The sequence below is a fragment of the Mobula birostris genome, chromosome 4, assembly GCF_030028105.1.
Source record: "Mobula birostris isolate sMobBir1 chromosome 4, sMobBir1.hap1, whole genome shotgun sequence".
Classification (NCBI taxonomy): domain Eukaryota; kingdom Metazoa; phylum Chordata; class Chondrichthyes; order Myliobatiformes; family Myliobatidae; genus Mobula; species Mobula birostris.
In genome coordinates this window covers 83341123-83366379 of record NC_092373.1, presented here as the reverse complement: position 1 = coordinate 83366379, position 25257 = coordinate 83341123, and the positions used below count along the sequence as shown (strand labels likewise).

At 43.0% G+C, this 25257-nt stretch overlaps 1 protein-coding gene across 1 annotated transcript; it reads right to left on the bottom strand.

The window, feature by feature from the left end:
• Nucleotides 1-524: 524 nt before the first annotated feature.
• Nucleotides 525-21901, bottom strand: klhl30 (kelch-like family member 30). The gene is made up of 8 exons (XM_072255667.1): nt 21723-21901; nt 18716-19542; nt 13379-13529; nt 12567-12653; nt 10136-10291; nt 8739-8927; nt 5454-5599; nt 525-3921 (listed from the first exon to the last, which is right to left on the bottom strand). The coding sequence occupies exons 2-8, from the start codon at nt 19487-19489 to the stop codon at nt 3673-3675; spliced, it is 1752 nt and encodes a 583-aa protein (XP_072111768.1). The 5' UTR covers nt 19490-19542; nt 21723-21901; the 3' UTR covers nt 525-3672.
• Between the last annotated feature and the right edge of the window lie 3356 nt (nt 21902-25257).

Genomic DNA, 25257 nt, shown 5'->3' with positions numbered 1-25257 from the left:
TTCAATAGTTAGGGGAACAGACAGGAGATTCTGCAGATATGAAAAAGATCTCTGTTGCCTCCCAGGTGGCAGGGTCAGGGATGTCTCAGATCTAGTCCACAGCATTCTTAAAGGAGAGGTTGAGCAGCCAAAAGATGTGGTACATGTTGGTACCAATGACAAATCTAGGAAAAGCGATGAGGTCCTGGAGAAAGGATAAAGCAGGGCCTCAAAGGTAGGAGTCTCTGGATTGCTGCCTGCTCCATGCTCAAGTACCACTGAGGATAACAGTACGATGGTTTGGCAGGTGAATGTATGGCTAAAGTGGGAAGGGGCAGGGTTTCAGATGTGTGGATCACTCGGATTTCTTCCAGGGAATGTATGAACTCTATAAAAGGAATGGGTTTGGCACAGCCAAGAAGGGCCAAAAGGCCTGTTGCTGTGCTGCAGTGTTCTATGGTTCTGTGGTTCTATCCTTGTGGGCTGGTTTGCTAGGGAACATTCTCATTTCAAGACCAAGGTAAAAACACAGCATTGATTTTCGTAATTTATTTGCATATTTCTAACAGCTCATAGCTTTCAATGAGAAAACAGAGCAAAATTATGCATTTGATTATATCTCATTCTTGCAATACAAAGAAGCCATTTCTTTATCATCAATAAATAATATCTAGCAAAAAAAATGAACAGCAGGAGGGATGCAGTGGGTCGAGCAGCAGCTGTGAAGACAAAGGAACGGTCGCCATTTTGGGTCGTGACCCTTCATCAGGATGCTTGGCCTGCTGCTTGACCCACTGAGTTCCTCCAACGATTTGTTTTTACCTCAGGATTCCAGTATCTGCAGTTTCTTGCGCCTCCACCATCTTTCAGATTGCTGCATCAATGCATTCAAAACCAGCTCATTGAAGAGGTTATTGGGAGCCTCGTCTTGGCAGAATTTTAAGTTATAAGAAAAGGTAGCCAACTGCAAACATTTAAAGGAATCTTTCACAATTTCTCAAAACGAAGTATTACTCTCTGCAAAGTATACACTGCACTTGGAATCACGGGAGAGAGAAGAAGGAGAGCCATTTCTACCATCACAGATGCAGCAGAGAAAGCGTCAAGATGGCTCTGCAGATCTGTGGGTTGCTGCTAGGACACAGGCCGAGGTCTGATCAACCCCAGTCTGGTCGCCTGGGAAAGGGTGTATGATGTTGAAAGACCCGAAACACCTGACGACCCCAGGTAACATCACTGATTAGATTCAAGCAGATGTTTCTGTAAGAACTTGGACAAGTACATACCTCACAGGAAAGGTGATAAATCTGTGACCAACTGAAGGGGATCAAGGTATGATTAGATTAAAGGAAGTGGGCAATAATGTGACTGAAATTTTGGTGAAGATTGGGATCGTTTTTTGTAAGTGGCAATGGATGACCAAAATTTAAGAGGGATGATATGGTATAGTATATGATAGTAAGTTAGTGAATTTAGAGTCATTGAGTTATATAGCACTGAAGCAGGACCTTTAGCCCAGCATATCCATGTTGACAATCAACCACCATCTCTACAAGTCCCCCTTTGCCAGCACTTCATCCGTAACTTTCCATGCATTGGCAATACAAGTGCTCATCTAGATCATTCTTAAATGTTGTCAGAGTCATTGCTTCCACCACTCTCTCAGGCAGCGCAATCCACATTCCAAATACCTTCTGGGTGAAAAAGTTGTTCCTTAAATTCCCTTCGAAACCTCTTACTGCTTTACGTAAATCTACACCCTCTTGTTATGGATGTCTATGCTAGGGGGAAACGTTCATTGTCATCTGCCCTTCATAATTTTGTCTACTACTATCAGGTCCACCTTCAGTCTTCTCTATCTCATTGTAAATAAACCCAGCCTATCCATTGATGCCTTCATCCCAGGCGATGTCCTGGCAAACCTCTTCTGTATCCTCTCCAGAGCAATCTCCTCCTTTCTATAAAAAACACGCAAAAGTCCACAGATGCTGAAAATCCAAAGCAATGCACACAAAATGCTGGGGGAGCTCAAACAAATCAGGCAGCATCTATGGAAGTGAATAAAAGTCGATGTTTCAGGCCAAGACCTTTCTTCAGGACTTTTCAATAACGTTGTTACCAAAACTGTATACAATATTCTACATGTAGCATACCAATGTTGATAAATTTGTACTATAACCTCCCTGCATTAATATCTATATGCCACCAAATGAAAGCTAGCTTCTCACATGCCTTCTCCGTTACCATATTTACTTGTGCTGCCGCCTTCAGGAATATTTTGAAATTTGGATGATATTCCAGAAGCCTTAAATTAATTTTATTTTTTATTTCTGCAGTTCTATTTCCAGTCAGGAGATGGCGCTGGTTTTCAATGTATGGTGACTGTAAAGACAAAAACATTTCCAAAGAACTAATGTCACTCTCTTGAATGGCAAGAGAGTAACAACTGCCTCTCTCCCCATTCCACATCCTTCACCCCATACCTAAGCCTAGCTAAATATGGGAAAGTTTTTACTCACCTTATCTATTAGGATTTCATCCCCTCAAATAACATTTGTACCGTTTCGCCACAATTTATTCCATTTTTAAAGATTAGTAATCAAACACGGTTCCCTGACATTTTTTATGTGGTTGTAAGTCTTTAATTCGTTCATTTTCAGACACTGGGAGAGATGGAACAATTTCCCTAAGACAAGACTGACTTTCAGATAAGGAATGAGAGTGGTGGGGAGTGCTACCAGTTATGTGCTTAACATTCTGCTTGAAGATGGAAGTACTTGTGGGATTATGTACCTTTGCTGTGGATTAGGTTATTTTCCTTGTTGGTGTGATGGAAAATCCTACAAAAAGTAGTGGATTTGGCCCTGTACATCACAGGTAATGCCAGCCAACCACTAAAACGCTGCCTATGAAGCAGCATCTAACCCCACCACCCAGGCCACGCTCTCTTCTCGCTGCTGCCATCAGGTAGAAGGTACAAGGGCCTCAGGATTCACATCACCAGCTTCAAGAACAGTTACTACCCATTAACCATCAGGCTCTTGAACAAAAGGGATAACTGCATTCAACTTCACTCACACCATCATTGAAATGTTCCAACAACCAGTGGTCTCACTTTGAAGGACTCTTTATCTCATGTTCTCATTATTCATTGCTAGTAAATTATATTTGTATTTGCTGAGTTTGTAGCCTCCTGCACTCTGGGCTCATTGATCCTGTTACAGTTACTATTCTATAGATTGTTGAGTATGCCCACAGGAAAATGAAGGTTGTATATGTTGACATGTAGGTACTTTGAGAATAAAATTTACTTTGAACTTTGCTAAAAAGTAAATGGGTTACATCTTTACCAGCTAACACCGAGGTTTGTTTCGAGACAGGAAGAACCATTAATATTAGATCATAATTTATTTGTTACTTGAACACAGAAAGCATAGTTAATCTTGTTTGGTTAAATCACATGTGAGATGATAACTATGTGAGGCAATTGTCAAGGTGACACCTGAAGTCATGGCCTATTCCCTTCACTGAATTCTGGGCCTCAAAAAAAGTTTTTGGACTAAATCTGCCAAAAGTGAGTGCATGCACCATATAAAATCCCATTGTAACCGTGCTACTGTTCATTTTGTGAGCTGTGCTGTGCACACCGTGACCTCGGGTAGATCGCAGGCTAGGGTGAGGTGCAAGTACTTCCTAGGGGTTGTTGTCTGGAAAGAGTTCAGTCCACCTGGATGTATCAATGAAAATGGAGCAGGACCCATGATAAAACCAGAGGCGTGGCAGGAAGCTATCAATAGTCCACACATCCTTAGCACAATCGTACACCTCCAGCTCCACGCTGTAGTCTCCTTCCATTCCTGTCCAGTGGCCACCAGTGACATAGATCTTCCCAGCAATCGCCACCATACCACCATTTTCATGTAACTTATGGAGCAGCTGGACCTGAAAGAGGAATGAAAAAAGCAATGGATCATGCACATAGTCTATGTGTACAGGGGTTACGTCACAGTACGATGTGTTTGATCTTTGTATATCATTGCGCACATGAGCCTCAAATACATAAAGCACAGGACAAACTCGGCAGTACAAAAAAGATAGAAAGAAGCGGTGGATCAGGGGCTGGCAGGTGATAGGAGGGGGACAAATGGGAGCGGGCACACTCATGGCTGTCTCTCGATTTGAAGCGTTGACTTTCCATGGATGATGCCTGAACTGCTGAGTTTCCCCAGTGTTTTGTGTGATGCTCCAGATTCCAGCATAAGACATGGGAGTAGAATTTGGATCTGCTCCACCACTTGAACACTGTGATTTATTTTCCCTCCCAACCTCATTCTCCTGCCTTCCCCCTGTGACCTTTGACGCCCTTACTAATCAAGAACCTATCAACTTCACTTTAAACCTACCCAGTGGCTTGGCTTCTACAGCCGTCTCTGGCAGTGAATTACACAGATTCACCATGCTCTGACTAAAGAAATTCATCATCTGTTGTAAGGAGATGTCCTTGTGTTTTGAAGCTGAGCTCTCTGGTCCAAGACTCTCCCACTACTAGAAACATCCTCTGCATATTCAGTCTATCTAGGCCTTTCAGTATTTGGTAGGTTTCAGTGAGATTTCTCGCCCCCCCCCCCCCCCATTCTTCTAAACTCCAGTGTAGTCCCTTGTGTCTACACCTTTCTGAACTGTAGGTTTCCTGCATATTGCTCTGAATTGTCTGCATACATATTCACTAAATAGAAACTCCACTGGACCAGCTACATTAAAACTTTACCAGTTAGATGCTGCGTATCCTGCAGTGACACCCCAATGTCTTTCTGCCACCTATCAGGCCACAGTAATCCCTACTGTCCCGTAGTTTTCCGAGGACTCCCCTGCCCTACCTCAAGGCATGGGAAAAATATTACTAATGCTGCCTCGGCAAAATCTTCCAAATTCAATAGAAACATCAACAAACTAAAATCAGCCTTCTCCCAGGCCAATGTCCCAAGTTCAATTGACCTGCCCGACACCAGATTCTCAAAACAAGCACTTGATTCTGAATTCTGTCATGAGAAGAGTTGCTTCGTGAAAAAAAATTCAAAGCCTCCTTCAAAAGATGCACCATCTTCCCTGATGCCTGAGAATCTCAGGCCCAAGACTTGCCAAAGGAGAACATTTGTGATGGTGATGGTAATGAGAACCTTGAGTTAGGAGCACAAAGACTAGAATGAGTGCACCATCTCAGAATCCATGTCAGGCACCTTCTTCCCTGTCTGCGGAAGAGCTTGTGGTTCCCACATTAACCTCATCAGTCATCCCAGAGCCCACAAAACCCAGAACATGTTTCTTCTGTCTTGAGGGGACCAGGCAAAGGGAGGGGAAAAGAAGAAAGACAAAGTGAAGCAGGAGATTAAAAGGAGAAACAGGAGAGGCAGGATAAAAGGAAAAAGGAGAAAGGAGAAGGATGAGAAGAAAAAAGAGAAGGAGATTATCCTTACTTTCTGCCACAAATTGGCTTCAGGATCATATGCATAGACTTTCTTTGTGTTGTCTCCAATTAAATAGATCACTCCATCTACCGCCACACATCGAGGGGATGAGAGGTACTTTGGAATGAAGGGAGACGCAATGACACTCCAGTTATCTGCAGCAGCAAAATTAAACACACAACATTTTAAAATTACAGTGGCTTTAAGATCTGAAGAGCGTTGTTGTGAGGAACACAAGGAAGCTGAAGAGATTGTGATTATGGGAGCAAGCGATTAACGTCTGTGGGAAGATGGCTAGCCACTGGCTTAAGAACACTGAAGTCTAATCAGACCATTCTTCATTACTGGGTGTTGCCATCAAAAGATAATCTGCTCTATTAATGTAAAGATTTGCCGTGACTGGTATTATGGTCTGCATTAGCTTTCCCTGTATTCATAAAATTACTCATGGGATAATTACTGATGATTTCAGTGTTTATCTCTATTTGAAGTTCCCAGCGTAGCCAACTCACACAGGCAGCATTAATGTTTGGCTGATAAGTGATAAGTAACATATAAAATACATAAGTGAGGCAAATATTGCCTCCAACGTGAGAGATTCTAGCCAACTTCCCTTGACAATCAATGACATGATCTTGACCAAATCTCCAGCCATCCACAGCCTGTTGGTGGAGGTGGCCCCTAGAAACCAAAAGCAAGCAGGCCAGCTACAGAAAACAAGTCAGAGGCCAGATATTCTGTGATGAGTGGCAGACCTCCCCATCTTCATTCCACCATCAGGCAAGAACTCCAATGCATAAAGACAAGAACGGTCAAGATGGGAGACAGCTTCTTCCGTCGGGCCATTAGACCTCTGAACTCCCTTATGCATCGCATTCAAAGTATCACCGGATAACTTGTACTGTACCCTACAATACTTAATTTATGCACTTTACTTTGTTTATCTACGCTTAGTTAATTTGTAGATTTAATTCTTACTTTCCTAAGTTATTATGTGTTATGTGTGCTACTGTGCTTTACATCCTGGTCCAGAGAACTGTTGTCTCATTTGGCGGTATACATATATATTGTTAAATGACAATAAACTTGACTTGACTTTCTACATATTATGTCAGGAACATATTGATATATCTCAGTTTCACGGAATGAATATAACTCCTGTGATGGTCAAGCCAGGTAAGGGGCAACCCTTCACCACTTTACCAATCATTCCACCCACCACTAACACAGCACAGGCACTCTGTGTACTGCCTACAAAATGCACTGCAGCAGCATGCTAGGGCTTCCTGCATCAGAATCATGCAATCAAGACCTCCACCAACTAGAAGAGCAAGGTCAGCCAATGATTTGATGCTACCAACAACAAGTTACCTCCATTTCACACATCTCACTAAATTATGAATAAAAATCATTCTATTCTTGTCTGTAGAAAAAAACCCTGAAATATTCCACTCCAAAGCACAGTGAAAGCATCTACTCTATATGCATTAGAGTGTCAAGATAATAGATTACCATCACCTTCTCGAGGCCATTTGGGGTTGAGCAATAAATATTTGCTTTATTGCCATTGCCTGACCCTGCACTTGAAATAATTTTGATCACCTTACAGAAAAGATGAATGGAGTTGAATTTGAGGGCAAGTGGCCAAGGTTCAGCAGAATGCAAAGGTTATCCTGGCAGAGATGGCCTGTTTCCATGCTGTAATTGTTACATGGTTACATCCTGTGTGAAAATTCTGAGTGGAATTAACTTGTCTTGTGAAGCCATCCCAGTGAACTATCTAAAATGGGCTGGCTTAATGCTCAGGCACAATTTCCCATTGACAGATTATAATTTCTGTAGGGAGACTGATATAAAATGAAATATAATTATCCAAGAGCTACGAATCTTTGCAATTTATTACCCTTACTTGACTCAATTATTAAGAATATCAAGTCAAGTTTATTGTCATTTAACTATATACATGTATATAATATATATAACCATATAATGTATATAGAAATGTGACATTTCTCCAAACCAGGTTGTAAAGCACAGTGGTACACATAACACACAATAACTTATGAAGGCAAGAATAAAATCTACAGATGAATCGCGCATAAAGAAGAAATTAAAGTGCATTAATATTAAATATTGTAAGGTATGGAACAGATTAAGCAGTGACACTTTGAAGGGGATGCACCAGGGAGTTCAGAAGCCTAATGGCCCGAGGGAAGAAGCTGTTTCCCATCCTGACCATTCTTGTTTTTATGCATCGGAGTCTCCTGCCTGAAGGTAGAAAGTCAAAGAGGATGCAGGATGGATGGATGGGATCTGCCTGAGACCAATAGAAATTTGGACACAAATAAACGTGATGAGGTATATAATCCATGAACTAAATTGTCTTAGAGTCTTCAAGAGGCAAACTGGGCCTGTTTCTGCATTCACTTCCTATGCCATATTCTCAATTACTTCAACACATTGAATGCTAAAAGACCACGGTACTTATAAGTTAAAAGAAAAAGACAGTCTTTCAGTCTCAGTGAAATTGAGTTGTCACCAGATTTAAAGTTTGGATTGTGCAGAATACATTTGCTTCAAAATGACTTGAAAGCATTTTGTTAGAATTTGTCAATAGGTTTGCAACGCATGGTGGTGGAATGTTGGCATGGAATCACGTTTAAAAGAATAAATTTAGGATTAGTCTCTGGCATTCCCCTCTCATGCATCATCTACTCTGTATAAATTCAGCTTTGCTGCTGTCAACCAAGTCCCAAAATAAGGCCACCTCTCCCATTATTTACCGGGGAACCGGTTTCCCCGGTGACACCATGACTCTCCGATTTCTTGCTTTAATTTCAGACAAGTCCGTGGGGCATTCCTCCTGAGAAAGCGTCCATCTCCAAGACAATGGGGGAGGCAGCAGAAGTAATGAGAAATAATAAGTCTGTGAGGCATTGGCAGTTGAAGAGGGTTCATGTGTGGAGAAAAATGGAAACAGCAACCAATTGCCAAAATTAATAAGAAAGGAGGTGAGAGAGAGAAAAAAAGTGGAAAGAAGTGGAATGGAAGCAAGAGGGAAAAGAAGTAAAGAGGCTAGTTTTATATATATGTATGTACACTGTATATATTCATTATGATCAGGAAGCTATTCAGCCCATTGACCAAAGAAATAAGGGAAAAGAATAGACTGGGAATGGAGTACAGGTCATAAAATTAAATATAGCAAGGTATTTATTAGGAAGGAACAATTAAAGGCATCCATCAAATGTAGTATATTAACTTCAGTTTCCCATGAATCACACTGGCACCTACCTATGACAGGATTGTAACACTGTAATGTGAGGACATTGTACTTGGCTGCACATGAGCCAATCACGTAGAGCTTTCCCCCGCAGCCTGTAGCTGTGAAGTTAGTAACGTACTTCACTGTTGGACCAATCAGAGTCCAGCTGTCGGTGTAGGGATCATAGCGTTCCACCTCCACAACATCCAGTGTGGTTCCTGCAATTCAGAAGGTACCAAATTTCACTACACAGGATTGTATGAATTCATTTTCCTTCTGCTGTGATAGAGACATTATATCCCTCTCAAACACAGTCATTTCTTACCTTGTATCTCTACAAATGCAGGAAATATCAGTGAGAAAATAATCCCCGGGCAATGCTGCAATTAATTAGGCGTGTTATTGCTTTCTATATGAAAACTACAGGCAACACAGGAGGAAATCTTCACTGCACTCAGAACTATCCAGGGGAAAAAAAAAAGTTTTCCTGCAAGAACTATTTTCTCCAGAATTATTTTAAAGAAAACAGATAAACATTTGGAATATCCAATTCCAGTGGGAATTCTGGACATTCTGGGAAAAGCACATTATGTAGTAGTGATATCCTGAAGAGGATTATGTACTGAAAGAACGTTATGGAGGTGCCGCAAAGAATGGCAGAGTGAAGCAGCTGGTAGAGCTGCTGCTTTCCTGCTCCAGAGAGGCAGGTTCAATCGTGACCATGAGCTCTGCTTGTGTGTGCTTCGAACATTCTTGCCAAGACCATGTAGGTTTCCTTCAGCTTGCTCATTTGCTTCCACGTTCCAAAGACATGTGCGTTAGTATGTTAAATGATCACCGTAAATTACCCCTTTTAAGCTTGCGAGTAGTAAAATCTTGGGAGAGATGATGAGAATATGGGGAGATAAAAAATAGGGTTAATATACGATTAGTGTAACTGGGTCAATGATTGGTGTGTACTTGGATCACAAAGTACAGTCCCACGCTGACTATTGTGAATATGCAATAAATGGAAAGATACTGAGACGAGTAGAGGAATAGAGGGGTGCACATCTGAATTCTTAAGGGTAACAGGTTGATAGATTAGTTAAAGAGTGGTTTGTGTGGTTCAGCGACATTGAGCTCAGTTAATTCAAACTGACAATCTCTTATTTCCATGGTTACGCATACATTCACAGTATCTGTAAAGTTCCAATAAGCTTTCTTTTCTTTCAAGCTACAAGCTACTGCAGGCAGCTGTAGCAGATAGAGTCTCATGGACGAGACAGGATGCTTTGAATTTAAACATCACCACTTTCATGCCACAACAAACAGATCTGAGTGCAAAATTGATTTGTATTCCAGGAGGACCTAACTAGGATGTCAGTGCAGAGTAAACCAGATTGGCCGATTTCCATCATCTTTTTTTTTGCTTCTGCCACCCTACCTCCAATGGCATAGATTTCTCCATTTAGTGCTGCTGTTGTGTGGTTGGTTCTGGGTTTCAGCATTGGAGCAATTGGTTTCCAAACCCCTTCTTTGGAGTCGAATTTCCAGGCCTGGGTTGTCGACCAAGTATCTGTCCTGCTGCCTCTGGAGCCTCCTGTAAGGGCAAAAGTAGAATTGTTTGTCAACTGAACTTTGGATAAGTCCTCAAAAATCTCTTTTTTGCCTTCTAATACTTGCAGGAGTTTAGGTTATGGTTTTGAAAAACATCACAGACTTCCTGCTTCATTGTAAAATTTCAGAGCCGATAAACAAATTGGGAATTAGACAAAGGCCTTGATCCAGTTGGATGCTAGAATTGGAGGCTGGCTATGCAGCTGAGCATAACTGTGGGTCAGAGCTAAGACAAGGTGATAATTAGGAAATGTGATTGCAATTGATAAGTGCGATACTAAGTAGGGGAAGAGTGGGGAGTCTTGGTACTGTGGGGAGCCAGAAGGAAAGGATGGAGGTAAGAGAACCTATTATCTGTGCTTCTTAAACTTGGGTTGCTATGTAATTCAGTGCCTTTGCAATATTATTGATCTGAGAGTTCATACTGTCTCACAACCATATCTCTTCATTTCCCGAGTAATAATGCAAAGCCCTGCTGCTTTAGGAGTTACATCATTAATGAACATGCTGATATTCTGGTGGATATCTCTGTCAGGAAGGATGAAGTGCTGACACATTAAGATGGATGAATACCCAGGGGCAGATGGAATCTATCTCAGGTGATAAGGAATGCAATGGAAGAGTTTCCTTGAGTTCCTAGAAAGATTTTTACATCTGGTGATGTACCAGAAAGCCAATATTGTTCCCTTGATCAAAAAGAGAAGTAGGAATAAGCCTGGAAGCTACAGGTTGCTGAGCCTCTTACATCAATGGTAGGGAAGTTGTTAGAGAAGATTCTGCAGGGCAGCACTTATGTTTACATGGACAGAATGGGACTGGTTAGGAGAAGTCAGTGCAGTTCCGTGCAGGGGAGAGAACGACACACACAACTGATGATTTTTTTTTGAGAAGGCAGGCAAGGAGACAGGGCAGTAGATAGTAGGCTGGCGCAGAATGTTACGGCACGACTAATCCAACACATGCTGCTGAACTCGATCCAAAACTGGAAAGTTGATAGGGGGCCAAGAGTAATTGTGGATGGATGTCTATCATACTGGTAATTTGTAACACTGGAGTCGGTGTTGGGACCTTTGTCGTTTGTAATACAGTACATACGGGTGACTTGCATGTGATTGCAGCAGGGTATGATTCCTATGCTTGCAGACAACATAAAAATTGGTGGAATTGAAGATAATGAAGAAGGTTGTTCAAGGATACAGCAGGACATAGATCAACTGGAAAGCTGAGTGGAGCAATAGCAAGTGGAATTTAACTCAGACAAATACCAGGCACTTTGGGAAATTAAATTCTGCTAGGACATAGAGTATATGGCGGGAATCTTAGGTGTGTTAAGGTACAATGAAACCTTGGGGTACAAGCTCATAGCTACCTGAAAGTGGTGACTCAGAGGGATAGGGTAGTAACAAGCATTTGGTACGCTTGCTTGATAGGTCAAAGCCTTTAGTATAAGAAATGAGACATCATATTGCAGTTGTATAAGTTATTGGTTAGACTATGGTCCTGGTCACCACACTGTTGGAAGGATGTGATGGTAATAGAGAGGGTGCAGAAGCAATTCACCAGGTGGCAGTTTTACTTGCTGTGATTTATCCCAGAAATTCATAACATCTGCACTTCCCACTCACAGTGGAATGCTGTGCTTACTCCCCATCCCCAGATGCAGTATCCATGAATACTTCGAAAGGCTACCTATATTAAATATCCATGGGGATTGGTCCAACACATCAAGATAGTGAGTCTCAACAAATCCATTTGAATGCTGAGTTGTTGTAGCCCTCTTCTGTCGTAACACTATTGTTTATTTTTTACTCCTGCTAATGAATCAGCCATGATCAAATGGGGGAGCAGATACAATGGGCCGAATGGCCTAATTCTGCTCCTATGTCTTATTGTCTTTATGGTCTAATGCAATATTATGTTTGAGTCACAGGTGTTATTTTAAGCAGAGATTTTAAATCAATTTTCATTATCTGCAGGTGAGATTTTAAAACAAGTTTTAATTGAACATTAAGAGGAAACAAAGTTCTAGAGCCATTGTAGGATCCATCTTTTGAGTAAAATCAATAAAAGTAAATGGGTTATTTATTCAGCTTATTGCTGTCTGTAGCACTCACTACTGTTAATAGAGGCAGTCTTTAATACAACATCCGTATAATTAACTGTGAAATTTATTGGGACATTCTGAGGAGGTGAATTGTGACGCGTAAAGGCAAGTCCTTCCTTTCATAAGTTTGTGCTGAATGTCTTTAACATCTCACCTGTAATGTAAACATCGTTGTTCAATGCTGTGATGGCAAATCCCCACTTGTTGTGATCTGGGAAGTCTGGCAGGAGGCACCATTGCTCTGTGGATGCAAAGTGACAGATTAGCAGCACCATCACCACCTTCAACCGAAGGCTGCTGGAAAACGTCCACTCAAATCCCAACCACTCCCAGTATCTAGAAACCAATGCTGGAAAATTGGGTAGGTGCGATTATGTGCAAATTGTATCACTCATTAATAACAAGTCTACTACATTGCTCTTGAAGATGTAAGAATTGATTGCAGGCTCCAGCCTGTCTGTACAATTATATACTGTTCTCAATCTGTAAGAAATGCTCCTAAATATAAATTCATGTAAAAAAAAGTTAAACCTGGTATCTGGCTCTTACTATAAATAACATTAAATCCACGGATGATGGTTCTTGAGGAGAAACCTTTTTATGTAGCAAGTTGTAATGCTTTAGAATGAAAGAGAGGATAGAAAAGATTGCAAAAGCGACTTCAAAAGAGAAGCAAATATGTATTTCAAAGTGACATAGTTGCAGGACAGAGGAATGGGGCTAACTGGATTGACCCTGTCAAAGATCCAGCATTGACAGAGTTGCAACACGTCTTAAACTGGCCATATATGAACTAAAGGTGATGATCAGGTTGCTGGCAATCACACAATAAAGATCTGAACAGGTTTTCATGTTGTGGCATGTATCGAGAGGGATTCCCCTTACTTAGAGGCTTAATCATTATAGAAAATTGCCAGCACTTGAATCCACAGAACATCCAGTTCAGCATATCACTGTATCACTTACTGGTCCTACTGTTGTAAAACCCGCAATTTCTTGACAAGATCTGATTATCTCCAGCATCTTCATCTGAGTCCTCCAATGCCCGTCCTCCAATGACCACCAAGACCTCCTGAAACCTCTTGAGATTGGGTTCATGTCTTTGCCTAGACTCAGCCTAGAAGTGAGGGGTGAAGAGCAGAGACAATTCCATCCATATACAGTATCTATTTTTGTTATCATTGCTATCCACATTCTCTGTATTGCTTTAATTCCCAGCCCATGCATCAGTATGGCAGAGTCCCAATTGCAGAGGGTGTCATTCTTTACTGTGAATCTCCTGGTAAACAGTCAGTGATGATCTCAAGCACCACTTAGTATTTCTCTATTTACAGGCACAGTTAGTCATAGTTACTTTTAGTTGTACTGCACAGAAACAGGCTTCTTGGCCCATCACCTCCATCCTGACCTTCCTGCCTTCTACATGAATCCCATTTGCCTGCATTAGATCCATCTCTTATTCTACGCCTTGTCTACATGTCCCTTAAACATAGTGATTGTACTTGATTCCACCAGCTCCTCTGACAGCAAGTTCCAGAAGTCAGCCATTCGCTTCCTTCAAATTCTCTTTAAAATTTCTTCCTCTCATCTTAAAGTTATACGCTCCTGTTTTTGATACCCTTACTGTGACTGTTTTCTCTATCTCTGCCACTTATAGTTTTATATACCTCCCTCAAGTACCCTCTCAGGATCCTTAACACCAGGGAAAATGAACTCAGCCTATGTAATGGCTCCCCATAACTAAAATCCTCCAATCCAGGAAACATCCTTGTGAGTCTCTTCTACACTTTCTCCAACTCGACTACATCCTTCCTATAGTGTGGTACCAGAACTCCACACAATAGTCCATGTGGTCTTATCAGCGTTATATAAAGTTGCAATATTATATCCAGGATTTTATATTCTATGCCCCAAACAATGAAGCCAAGCATGTCATATGTCTTCTTTATCACCTAATTACCTATGTTGCTGAGATATGGTCCTGATTTTAATCTTCTGCCTAAATTTCTAAGCTAATTTTGCCGGACTTTATCCTTATTTCTATCTACTATATGTAGTCGTACCAATATACCCTGCAGCCTCTGCCTGTTGTTCCTCCTTTTTCCAATCTAACACATCCCTGATCCTGGAATTAGAGAGAACACATCCTTCTGGAGTCTTGCTCTCAGTCACTGAAGAGATTTGTTCCCCTCACCAACAAATTTCATCTTCTGCCTTTTGCTTTAATAAGATGTTATTACACTTTTTAATAGTAGCAGAGCATAACTTGAAATCACACTTTAAGGATATGAAAGAAATTTAGTAAACAAATGATTAGACAATACCTTAAAAGTTAAACAATTAAAATGGAAGCATTGAATCTAATAAAGACTTCACCTAATCTTTCATAACTGACTTTTAATGCAGATAGCATTTCCCAAGAAAAGAATACATCCTTGGAGATTTTTAACAGTGAAAATGGGTAGACATAATGTATTTGGGTGTTAGGGAAGAGGGATCTAAGAGTAGAGATACAAAGATTGCTGAAAGTAGCGGAAAGGGTTAACAAACACGATGAGGTTGGATGCTAACAGAATAATGTTCAAAAGCGAAGATCCTTGATTACATTACTCTTCGAGTACTGTGAAGATTTGTGGATATGGAACCAATGGAGAAGGTGCAAAACAAATTTACAAGAATGACACTACTGGAGTTCATGGTGACCAGCTAGGACACTTTCCTCTACCAAAGGCAAGGCTGAATGATTTGACAGAGGTCTTCATGATTTTGAGGGGGCTTGATAAGCCAGAGGGAGGGAAGCAAACTCAAGGAAAACCACTGTAGAATTACACACATAAATAAATCGAAACTTACCCAATGGATGACTGAGTGGTGGAACTCACCATCACAGGAATAGTTAAGATAACCTGTAGAGCTGCATTTTAAACTGAAGAGGGGGTGAGGAGATTGGGGAAAGAGCTATATATTTGAAGTTATATATCAAAGAGCATGGGTGGGCTAATGAGTATGAACATGGCTTAGTCCTTTTTCTATGCTTTACATAACTTGATGATTAGCCGGCAATAGAATTGGACTCTTGGCCATATCGCAAAAGACTTTTCACTGACATGCAAGTTTGGGGCCTTCCAATGTTAGAATAAAATCTCTACCTAATCCTCCCATAAACCTGGCTCTGGGTCCTTGGGTAATTACAGAAGATCTTCTTCGTCCAGAGGATTGGATTAATGCATTAAGGAGGCCACAGGGTTCCTCAAAATCGTTCTTGCAGCAAGTCGCCCTCAGAAAGATGGGAGGGCACTATTGGGTATCTCTGTTTGGGGTGTATGCAGGTACTGCCCTATCACTTTCCATGGCCTATTCCAATGGTGTCTCAGACAGTTCTTGAAAACAGAAATCAGAGGCAGATAGGAGTGTCATCATGTAATTTGGGCTCTTTCACAACTGGCCAAAAGATATTTGTCTGGTGGAAGCGGGTGAGGAAAGGAACTTTAGGTTACGTGGCTGAGGGGCTTTCAAACCTCACTGTATAATCATTTCACTCTTCCAACCATCCACTATCCCACTTAAATTTGATGGTGACTGATGTTGGATCCATGGAATTAAAGCGCTTTCTGCAGGCTGACTGAATGTGGGTTCAGTGCTGCACTCTGCAATATAGCCAATGAATAGTCCACGTAATTCTCTGGCCAGTCATATTTTGTATACACATTCATGATCTCAAGATACTTCCAGTCTGTTACACAATATTTGCCGTAAGGTAATAGCACAGACTGTTCTTTCATCCTTCTCAAATAACACTGGAGATTCAAAACAGCATAGAGTTACTCAACAATGAAACTACCCATAGGGTGTCATTGCTGGAAGAAACCGCATGCTGGTGTGACATCAAAAACTATCAGAGCAGAACATAAGCAATCTAGATCTGCCAAGAAGATAGCTTGATTTAATTTCAGCCTAGAATTAACCTCCAGTGATCTGTTCTTTGCATATAAACTACTGACACTCCTGGATAGAATTACAGCCCATAATGATTCCAGGCATCTGTTAGTCACATGTAAAACTGAACCCTTCAAGTTGACTGTACAGCCTACCACTCAGCCTAACTGCTGGATAACCCTTATCTCAAAAGTGTTCTAAACCTTGATTAGATTCCAACATGTAACTCACTCCCAGATATTCAAAATTAGTGGCCACTTTATTAGGTTCATCCTCTGCTTGATGAAGAGGCCACCGAGTGTGTGTTCGTGATCTGCTGCTGTAGCCCATCCACTTCAAGGTCTGACATGTTGTGCATTCAGAGACGCTCTTCTGCACTCCAATTTTTTAATATGTGGTTATTTGAGCTACTGATGCATTTCTGTCAGCTTGAACCAATTTGGATATTCTCCTCTGACCTCTCTCATTAACAAGGCGTTTTTGCCCACAGAACTGCCACTCACTGATATTTTTTTTGTATCATCCTCTGTAAACTCTAGAGACTGTTGTGCATGAAAATCCCGGGAACCAGCAGTTTCCGAGATACTCAAACCACCCTGTCTGGCACCAACAATTATTCCACAGTCAAAGTCATTTAAATCACATTTCTTCCCCATTCTGATGTTTGATCTGAACAACAACTGAAGTTGACCATGTCTGCATGCTTTTATGCATTGAGTTGCTGCCACATGACTGGCTGATAAGATATCTGCATTACCGAGCAGATGTTCAGGAGTGACTAATAAACTGGCCTCTGAGTGTATATAGTATCTCACACAGAGCTCACCATCTCATCATACATCCAAAGAGCTTTATCAAAAGCAAAATTAGATGCTGTGCCACAATAGGTAATGTTAGTGCGTGACCAAAATATAGGGCCAAAGGATATGTTTAAAGAAACATCAGAGATGAAGACGAGGTGAAGGTGGAGCTACTTAGGATAAATATTCCAGAGTCTCTGAGCTCAGGCATGGTTGCTGTATATCGATAGAAATGGAGGAGGTTTTGTGACGGCAGGGGAGACCATGGATGAGTCTGAGAACATAGGTGTGAATTTTCAAACTGTAGGTCTGGAAGCCAAGATTCATAGTGAGCACAAGGGCTACGTGGAAATGGGACGTTATAGTGAGTGGAATGGAATGAAGTAGAAAGTAGGCAGTATGCTTGAATCTAGGAGGCAGTTCATTATGGGGGAGTGGCAATTGTTTTGTGGTTGGCAGAGCTACTGCTTCACAGCTTCAGCTACCTGGGTTCAACTCTGACTCTGGGTGCTGTCCGTGTGGAGTTTGCATGTTGACTGATCCCAAGTGGGTTTTTTTCCCTGGTACTTCACTTTGCTCCCACATCCTAAGAAGTGCAAACTGGGAGGAAAATTGACCACTGTGAATTACCCTTTGTGTACAGGTAGGTGGAGGGTTCTGCTTTAAATTCTTTGCTGGTATCATATCAGAGCAAGTGTCCTGGAACCAGCATGTAAGTGCCATCACAAGGGTAGCAGCTCTACTTTCTTAGAAGTTGCGAAGATTCGGCGTGGCATCTAAAACTTTGACAAACTTCCATAGATGCACAGTGGACAGTATCCCGACTGGCTGAATCATGACCTGGTATGGAATCGCCAATGCCAGGAACAGAGAAGTCGACAGAAAGTGATGGATACAACACAGCCCATCACAGGCAAATACCTCCCCAACATTGAGCACAACAACTTGGAGCGCTGCCGCAAGAAAGCAGCATCCATCATCAAAGACACCCAATATCCAGACAACGGTCTCTGGTCACTACTACCATCTGGTAGGAGGTGCAGCAGCCTTAGATCCCACACTACCAGGTACAGTAACAGTTATTACCCACAACCATTAGGCTCCTGACTCAGCAGAAATAAATTCACTCACCACATTTCTGAACTAATTCTACAACATACAGACTCACTTTCAAGAACTCTACAACTCAGTTTCTCAGTATTATTTTTTATTTGTGCAGTTTGTCTTCTTTGACCCATTAGTTGTTTGTCCATATTTGTTTACTATGTAGAGATTTTCATAAATTCTATTGTATTTCATTATTTTCCTGTACAAGAAATGAATCTCATGATTGTATATGGTAACATATCCAGACTTTGAAAATAACTTTTACTTTGATGTTGACTTTGAGTTGAGGTTAGATTATAGGGAAAATTAGATAATATGAATTGGTATTGCACTTTGAGCTTCCTTCTATGTTGTAAAGAAATTTGGAAATTATTCTGCATGTAAAACACTCTCTTGGAGCTCACATTCTCTCAATCTATGAATTATCAGACCATTTGACACAATTAACATCAGCCCATACCTTGCTGTGGAATCTCTCTATCTGTTTTCTGCAATGGTCACACTCCTGAATGAGTTTGTCAGGCAAAAGTTGATCTCTCAGATACTCTGCAGACAGCATTGGGAGGTGAACAAGCTCAAAGAGCTTGGGAAGGAAGCAGCTCCTCTCTGCCTCATTGTACCTTATCCACCTGAGGAGGGCTTGGACCAGGCACTGCTCCTCTTGGACTTGCAGCAACTCAGCCCCCATGTAGGCCAAAAGCCTCTCACTGCCCAGTAGCAGAAACTCCTCACTCTGGGACACCGCCTCAAAGTTCTCCTGGAGGAAGGAGTGTGCCTTGGCAATGACCTCTGGGAATCCGTACACTTCCCCAAACTCATAGATGCCCAGGCAGTTGGTGTGGTTGATCTGCTGCTGGAGATAGCGGCTGCACACCTTCTGCACTGTGCTGAACTGCAGCAGGTTGGAGGTCTGGGTCAGGGACTCCACGTTCTTCTGGTTAATGGTCAGCTTCCCTGTATAGGCGAAGTCGATCAGGGTCTCCATCACGGCAGGGTCCACCTCCTTGAGCTCCACCCGGGCTGAGATGCTCTCTATGAAGTCCCCTGTGAACATGGCATGGAAGTACATACTGCACAGAGCCAGCACACTCCGGTGGCAAGGGAACTCGTGACCGCGCACCAGAAGGGTAACATCCGAGAGCTTTGGGTTGGACCTCATGCTTTTCAACCCTTCCAGGATGCTCTGGGCGTGGGAGGGAAGGCAGTAGTCAAAGTCATCCACGTTCCGAACCATTGTGTGATCATGCAGAAAGTCGGAGGCTTCTACTGATTGGCAACAGCCATTATCTGCAAAACAGGACAAAGGCGGGTAAGTGGACAGTATGTAGCAGCTTTGGGGGATGCTTGTTGAGCGGCTATTGGTAGGGCTGCTGGGTCCTAGTGCCAGGCAGGTGACTTCAGCTTTTCCAGTGGCCTCTCAGAATGAACTCAAGCTGCAAGCAGCAAGCAGTGCCTGGGCACGTGGATTCACACAAAGTATAAATTATACATAAACTGCATAAGGCACAAAGATCAAACATTGAGCACAAGTGACACTAGTGGATAAACACAATCAGAAACAAGTCCATGGTAGTGCAAGAGGTGGTCTGTAGTGTTCTGATGCTGAGGTAGGATTAGGGTTGTGCAGGTCAGTTCAAACACGTGATGGCTGCAGGAAAGCAGCTGCTCTTGAACCTAGTAGTACGGGACTTCAGATTTCTGTAACTCTTGCCAGATGGTAGAAGGAAGAAGAGGGAATGACCTGGCTGGTGGGAATTTAGGGGCTGTATGTGGCCTGGGGAAGGGCTACCTTGGGGAAGATCTATTTGAGAATCTCTCAAATGGACTTAGATCATCCAACAGAACCAAATCAAAAGAGAACTGATAATTCCTCCTCACAGACCTGGCCAGTATTCACCCCAAACCCAACACCTTGTGCAGGGTTGCTGTGTGCCCATTGGCTACAGAGTGCATAAGGGACATAACTTGCATGGTTATTTTATCGCCTGCAACATAGGTTGGGATATTGGGACATCAAGATCGCACGACAGCCACAGTGTCAAAATGACTTGCAGTGCTGCCCAGCTCTCCACAGTGACTCAGCTGAAGCTCCTGTTGGGCTGCTGGTTCACAGTTCTGGCAATCCAATCACCTGTTCCACATCACGGCCTGCAGAGGCTCATCTTGCTGGCTCTCCTGTTTGCTCTCTTGTCTCAAGGAAGTGTGGGTTGGTGTTTCAAGTCAGATTTCACCTTCTGTGAATGATCAGGTCTGGGGGTGGTTGGAGGGAGTGTGGGGATAATGAAGTGCAGTGAGTGCAGGATTAGTGTAGGTGGGAGCTTGGTGACTGGCACAGACACAGTGAGCAGGTGGACCTGTTTCTGTGCTCAATGGCTCCATGACATTCACATAATTGGTTACAAAGCACTTTGTGATCTCCTAAAAGGAAAATCAAAGGGGCTATGCAAACGTATCTTTATTTCTTAAGAGGTTATAAGTCCAAAGGGTGAGGAGATAGGAAAGAACCTTTCAGTGAAGTTGAAATACTATCATTGAGATGCTGGCAATTTGACCTGCAGCACCCGGTCAGAGCATTCTATCTCTTGGCATGACTGCTCACAAAGGGAGGCTGTTGACAGTGGGAACCTTGTCTTACGTTGAAGGTCTAAGATGTTGTGCAGCCTGTCACATGGAACAACTTGTGACACAAACACATCCGGTGAGAGGCACGAGACTGGAATCACAAGAGTGACCCAGGAAACATGGGGCAAGTGGGTGGCCCTGTTATATGCAGTGATTTGGTAAAACACAGAATGGTAACTGTAACACAGAGCCTCCTGTGAAACGTGGAGGGGCGTCTGACACAAAACGACCCTATGAACCATGGAGGGGCGTCTGACACAAAACGACCCTATGAACCATGGAGGCGTGTCTGACACAAAATGACTCTATGAACCATGAAGGGGTGGCTGACACAAAACTACCCTATGAAACGGGGAGGGGCATCTAACTCAAAATGACCCTGTGAAACATGGAAGGGCCTCTGACTCAAAATGACCCTATGAAACACCGAAGCGCATCTATCACAGAATGACCTGTGTCTCGATGAGGCTGAAAGTCAGAGTGGTCTTTGAAACTGAGCAATTTATGACAGAAAACAGACAGTGAAATATGGCGGGACTTGTGACAGAGCAGTTGTTGAAACAGAGCAGGTCATGACACAAGCAACCCATGAAACACAGAGCCCCTTTCAGATCACAGACACATGTGACTCAAAACAAACTATACAGAAGCTAAAAGGAAGAGAGTCCCAAAGTAGAGCGGGAGGGAAATGTGGCCTAGCCTTTACTCATTGTACCACAGTCATGGCTGGCTGACTTTTCCAAGATCTTTGGCTCTATAAAGGAGGTATTTTTTTACCGCGAGACCTCTCTCCTAACAGCAGGGATCTTTCCTCTTAAATGCTCCAAGCACAAACTCAAACTTACCCAACTCTTGAAATATCTTCTTGGAAGTTTAAAATTGCTTTTTGGCAGATTCTTCGCTGAATGTAGGCTTCACTTAAAGCAACGTAGAGGACCCTGACAGGACAGCAGCTGAGCTGTCAGTGCTGTGTGGGTGTTATGTCTTCATTTACATCGTCATGGTCCTGCCGTGGGATGTTATATTTATCCTCTCTGGGGACACAGCACTGCCTGGAATATCAGGCTGCCTGTCCAACCACCTGTTCTTAAAGCAACACTGCAGTAAAAGAATTTCTACCAGCAAGCAGCTCCTGAGCCATTCATTTCAATTGATACCGTGGTCAGTAGATCCGAATGTGGCTACTGGCTGGACAACTGCTCACTGTTGATGTGCCAGGACCGACACGGTCTGTATGCAGCAATAGCGACACATCACGGACAGCCTCTGCCCATTCTCAATACAGTCACTGAGACAGAGAGCTATAGCACCGAAACAGGCCTATAGGCCCACCGAATCCATGGCAACCATCTGCACTAAACCCCATTGATCTCATTCCGTTATTTTCCAAACATCCACACCAACTCTTCCCCGGATTCTACCTGTGCACTACCAGCAATGTACATTGGCCAGTTAATCCACCAACTCACATGAATTTGGGCGACAAGGTGTGGTGGAGGGGGGTGGGGAGGACCCGAAGGCAGGATAAAGAGGGTGGTAGCATTTGCTTGGAAAGTACTGGGAAGGCGAGCCGGGAGGTGGAGAAGCATTGAGCAGGATTTCAGCTGGGAGAAGGGATAAGCAGGCCCAAAGTCTGCAATAATGTTGTTGTGAACCCTGAGGCCCTCTGCGGCTTGCCATAGAGCATTGGGCTTCAAGGTTTCTCGAGCGCCAGTATTTACTAATTGCTGGAGCTGTTAAGACCAGATTCTTTCGGTTTAGTCTTGACAAGTTTACTGTGATCGGCTCGTGCTTCCCAGAGTCTATGATTATTTAAAGGGGACACTCAGTGTGCTCTGTTAGCAGAGTCCTACTGTGTGCTTGGGAGTGTGATTCCTCTCGCAGTGTTGCTCGGTCGTGCCTCCGATGCTCTGCCAATATTTCTATGCCTAACCTCTTGTGTTTCTGTCTCTTCACGGGGAGGCTGCCACTCCCCCGCTCCTGGGTCGAGTGGTTGTCAGCACTCACCGTGACTGAGGCTGCCGTCCGCCACACACCTGGGTTGAGTCGGTGTCTGTGACCACCGTGACAGAGAGAGTCAGTCGTCCCTCCGCACTGGGTCGAGTCCTGCGAGTGTGCACGTAGCGGATATATACTGATTCAAAAATCAGCAGTACAGGTGTCCCCCGCTTTTCAAATGTTCGCTTTACGAAAGACCTACATTAGTACCCTGTTTTCACTTTCAGAAGGTGTTTTCACTGTTACGAAAAAAAAACAGAGCGCGATAAAAATTCAACTTGCGATAAAAGGCAGCGCACGCCCCGAGCAGCCGCTCTCCCCCGGATTCTCGCTGGCATTGCTTTAACACGAGCCTGTGAGCAGCCGTTTGCAAGGTGAGTTCTAAGGTATCGGAAAAGCCTGAAAGAGCTCGTAAGAATGTTACACTTAGCGTAAAACTAGACATAATTAAGCGTTTCGATCATGGTGAATGAAGTAAGGACAACGTGAGTTTGGCTTGTGGAAGCTGTCGAACATGATGTTGAAGAGGTTTTGGCATCCCATCACCAAGAACTGACAGATGACGAGCTGATGCAATTGGAAGAAAAAAGGATAACAATTGAAACAGTCGTAATGATAAAGTACGACTTTAATTTTGAAAGGATACGTCAGTTTAGGGGATATTTGCAGGATGGTTTGAGTCCTTTCAAAGAACTGTGTGACAGAAAAATGTGTGAGGCTCAGCAGTCAAGCAAGCCTTCCACATCAGCCACAGCAGACGACGAACCTCGACCTTTGACATCGAGGCGGGCAGAGATAGAAGAAGATGAGCTGCCTGCTCTAATGGAAACAGATGATGACGAGATGACACCCTAGTGTCCCACCACCCCAACCCCCAGGCCAGGGTCAAATACCGATTTGCGGAGAATGCAGCGGTAGCCAGGAGGCACACAGCACATCTTTAAGAAAAAAGCCGAAATAAACATGCTAATTAATTAGGTGTGGCACATAATTGTTGGCCCAGATCAGAGACGATGCAATCGGCAATCGGTACTGATCTGGGCTGACAATTACGTGTTGGGCGGCATCTAATTAATTAGCATGTTTGTTTCGGCATTTTTCTTAAAGATGTGCTGTATGCCTCCCGGCTACCGCTGCGTTCCTGAATGCTTCGCGGCAATGTATCGCTCAGCGGCCTGGAGGGTGGGAGCCACTGCACCACCCTAACCTGCAACGACTCAGTCTAACACACCATCATCAGTGTGCTCAGTGCTGTTTTCCCAATTCTGGTAAGTGACACTACACTGTACATACATTATTTCTATTTTATATCAGCTGTGTATTTTTACATGTTATTTGGTATGATTTGGCAGCTTCATAGCTTAAGGGTTACTGGAGACAGTGTTCTTGCCAAAAGCGCTTGCATGAGATTTTCTGCCGACGACACTTGCGTGAGATTTTCGCTACGGAGAACAGTTCAGTAATGATCGTGGAAAAGTATTTCTACTTTATATAGGCTGTGTACTTATCGTATCATTTCTGCTTTTACTATATGTTACTGTTAGTTTAGGTTTTATGTGTTATTTGGCATGATTTTGTAGGTTATTTTTGGGTCTGCGAATGCTCACGAAATTTTCCCATATAAATAAATGGTAATTGTTTCTTCGCTTTATGACATTTCGGCTTATGAACTGTTTCATAGGAACGCTCTACCTTCGGATGGCGGGGGAAACCTGTATAAGCTAAAACTGCTAAAGCCCTGGTCATGACTGCAATTAGACCTTTTTTTTGCAGTCATCCTGAGAATGGAATACAAATGTCAAGTTAATGAGCCCCTCAACCCTAGAGATTACGCAAGTGACCTCCGGCAGGCTGCAATCGGTGGTCTGCGCTGAGCTGCTTGAGGCTAAAAGTAAATTCTGTGCCCTTGGGCTAAAGTGGCCCAGCTGTGAAGCATGCTGGTTTGGGGAGTAGCGGACCCAACCGCGATGGAGATGACAGAACAGGACGTCCGTTCACTCACACGCGCACACGAGTCTGCTGCACCCAGCAGAAAGCTGGCAAGTAACAATTGTGAGTTAGGTGACAAAGGCCAGGTCCTGCAGAAGTAAATAAACTCTCTTTGACACGACTATTTCAAAGAATAGACAGAAGTAGAAAGGTACAAAGGAGAATGCTAAAATTCATTGCCAGGAGACTTTTCAGCAATCACTGGGAAACTGAGGGATCTCCTAGTATTTTTCCCCTGGTAACGCTGTTTAATGCGTCCACACACTCAGCAAATTTGCAACAGTGTGAGAGCAGAGATGCTCACCACAACAAGGTTCCCAGTGTGGGCACCAGGCTTGCAAACACAGGAATGAAACAGGAAATGCTTGTGTTTCCCTTTTCACCTTGTAGCGC

What these genes read in the sequence shown, in the direction of transcription:
- klhl30 (XM_072255667.1), bottom strand. Translation starts at nt 19,489, where the DNA reads ATGGTTCGGAACGTGGATGACTTTGACTACTGCCTTCCCTCCCACGCC. An exon ending in CAACGATGTTTACATTACAG is followed by an intron (nt 10,292 to 12,566) that starts GTGAGATGTTAA and finishes TTGCCCTTACAG; the next exon opens with GAGGCTCCAGAGGCAGCAGG. An exon ending in AAGCCAATTTGTGGCAGAAA is followed by an intron (nt 3,922 to 5,453) that starts GTAAGGATAATC and finishes TTCCTCTTTCAG; the next exon opens with GTCCAGCTGCTCCATAAGTT.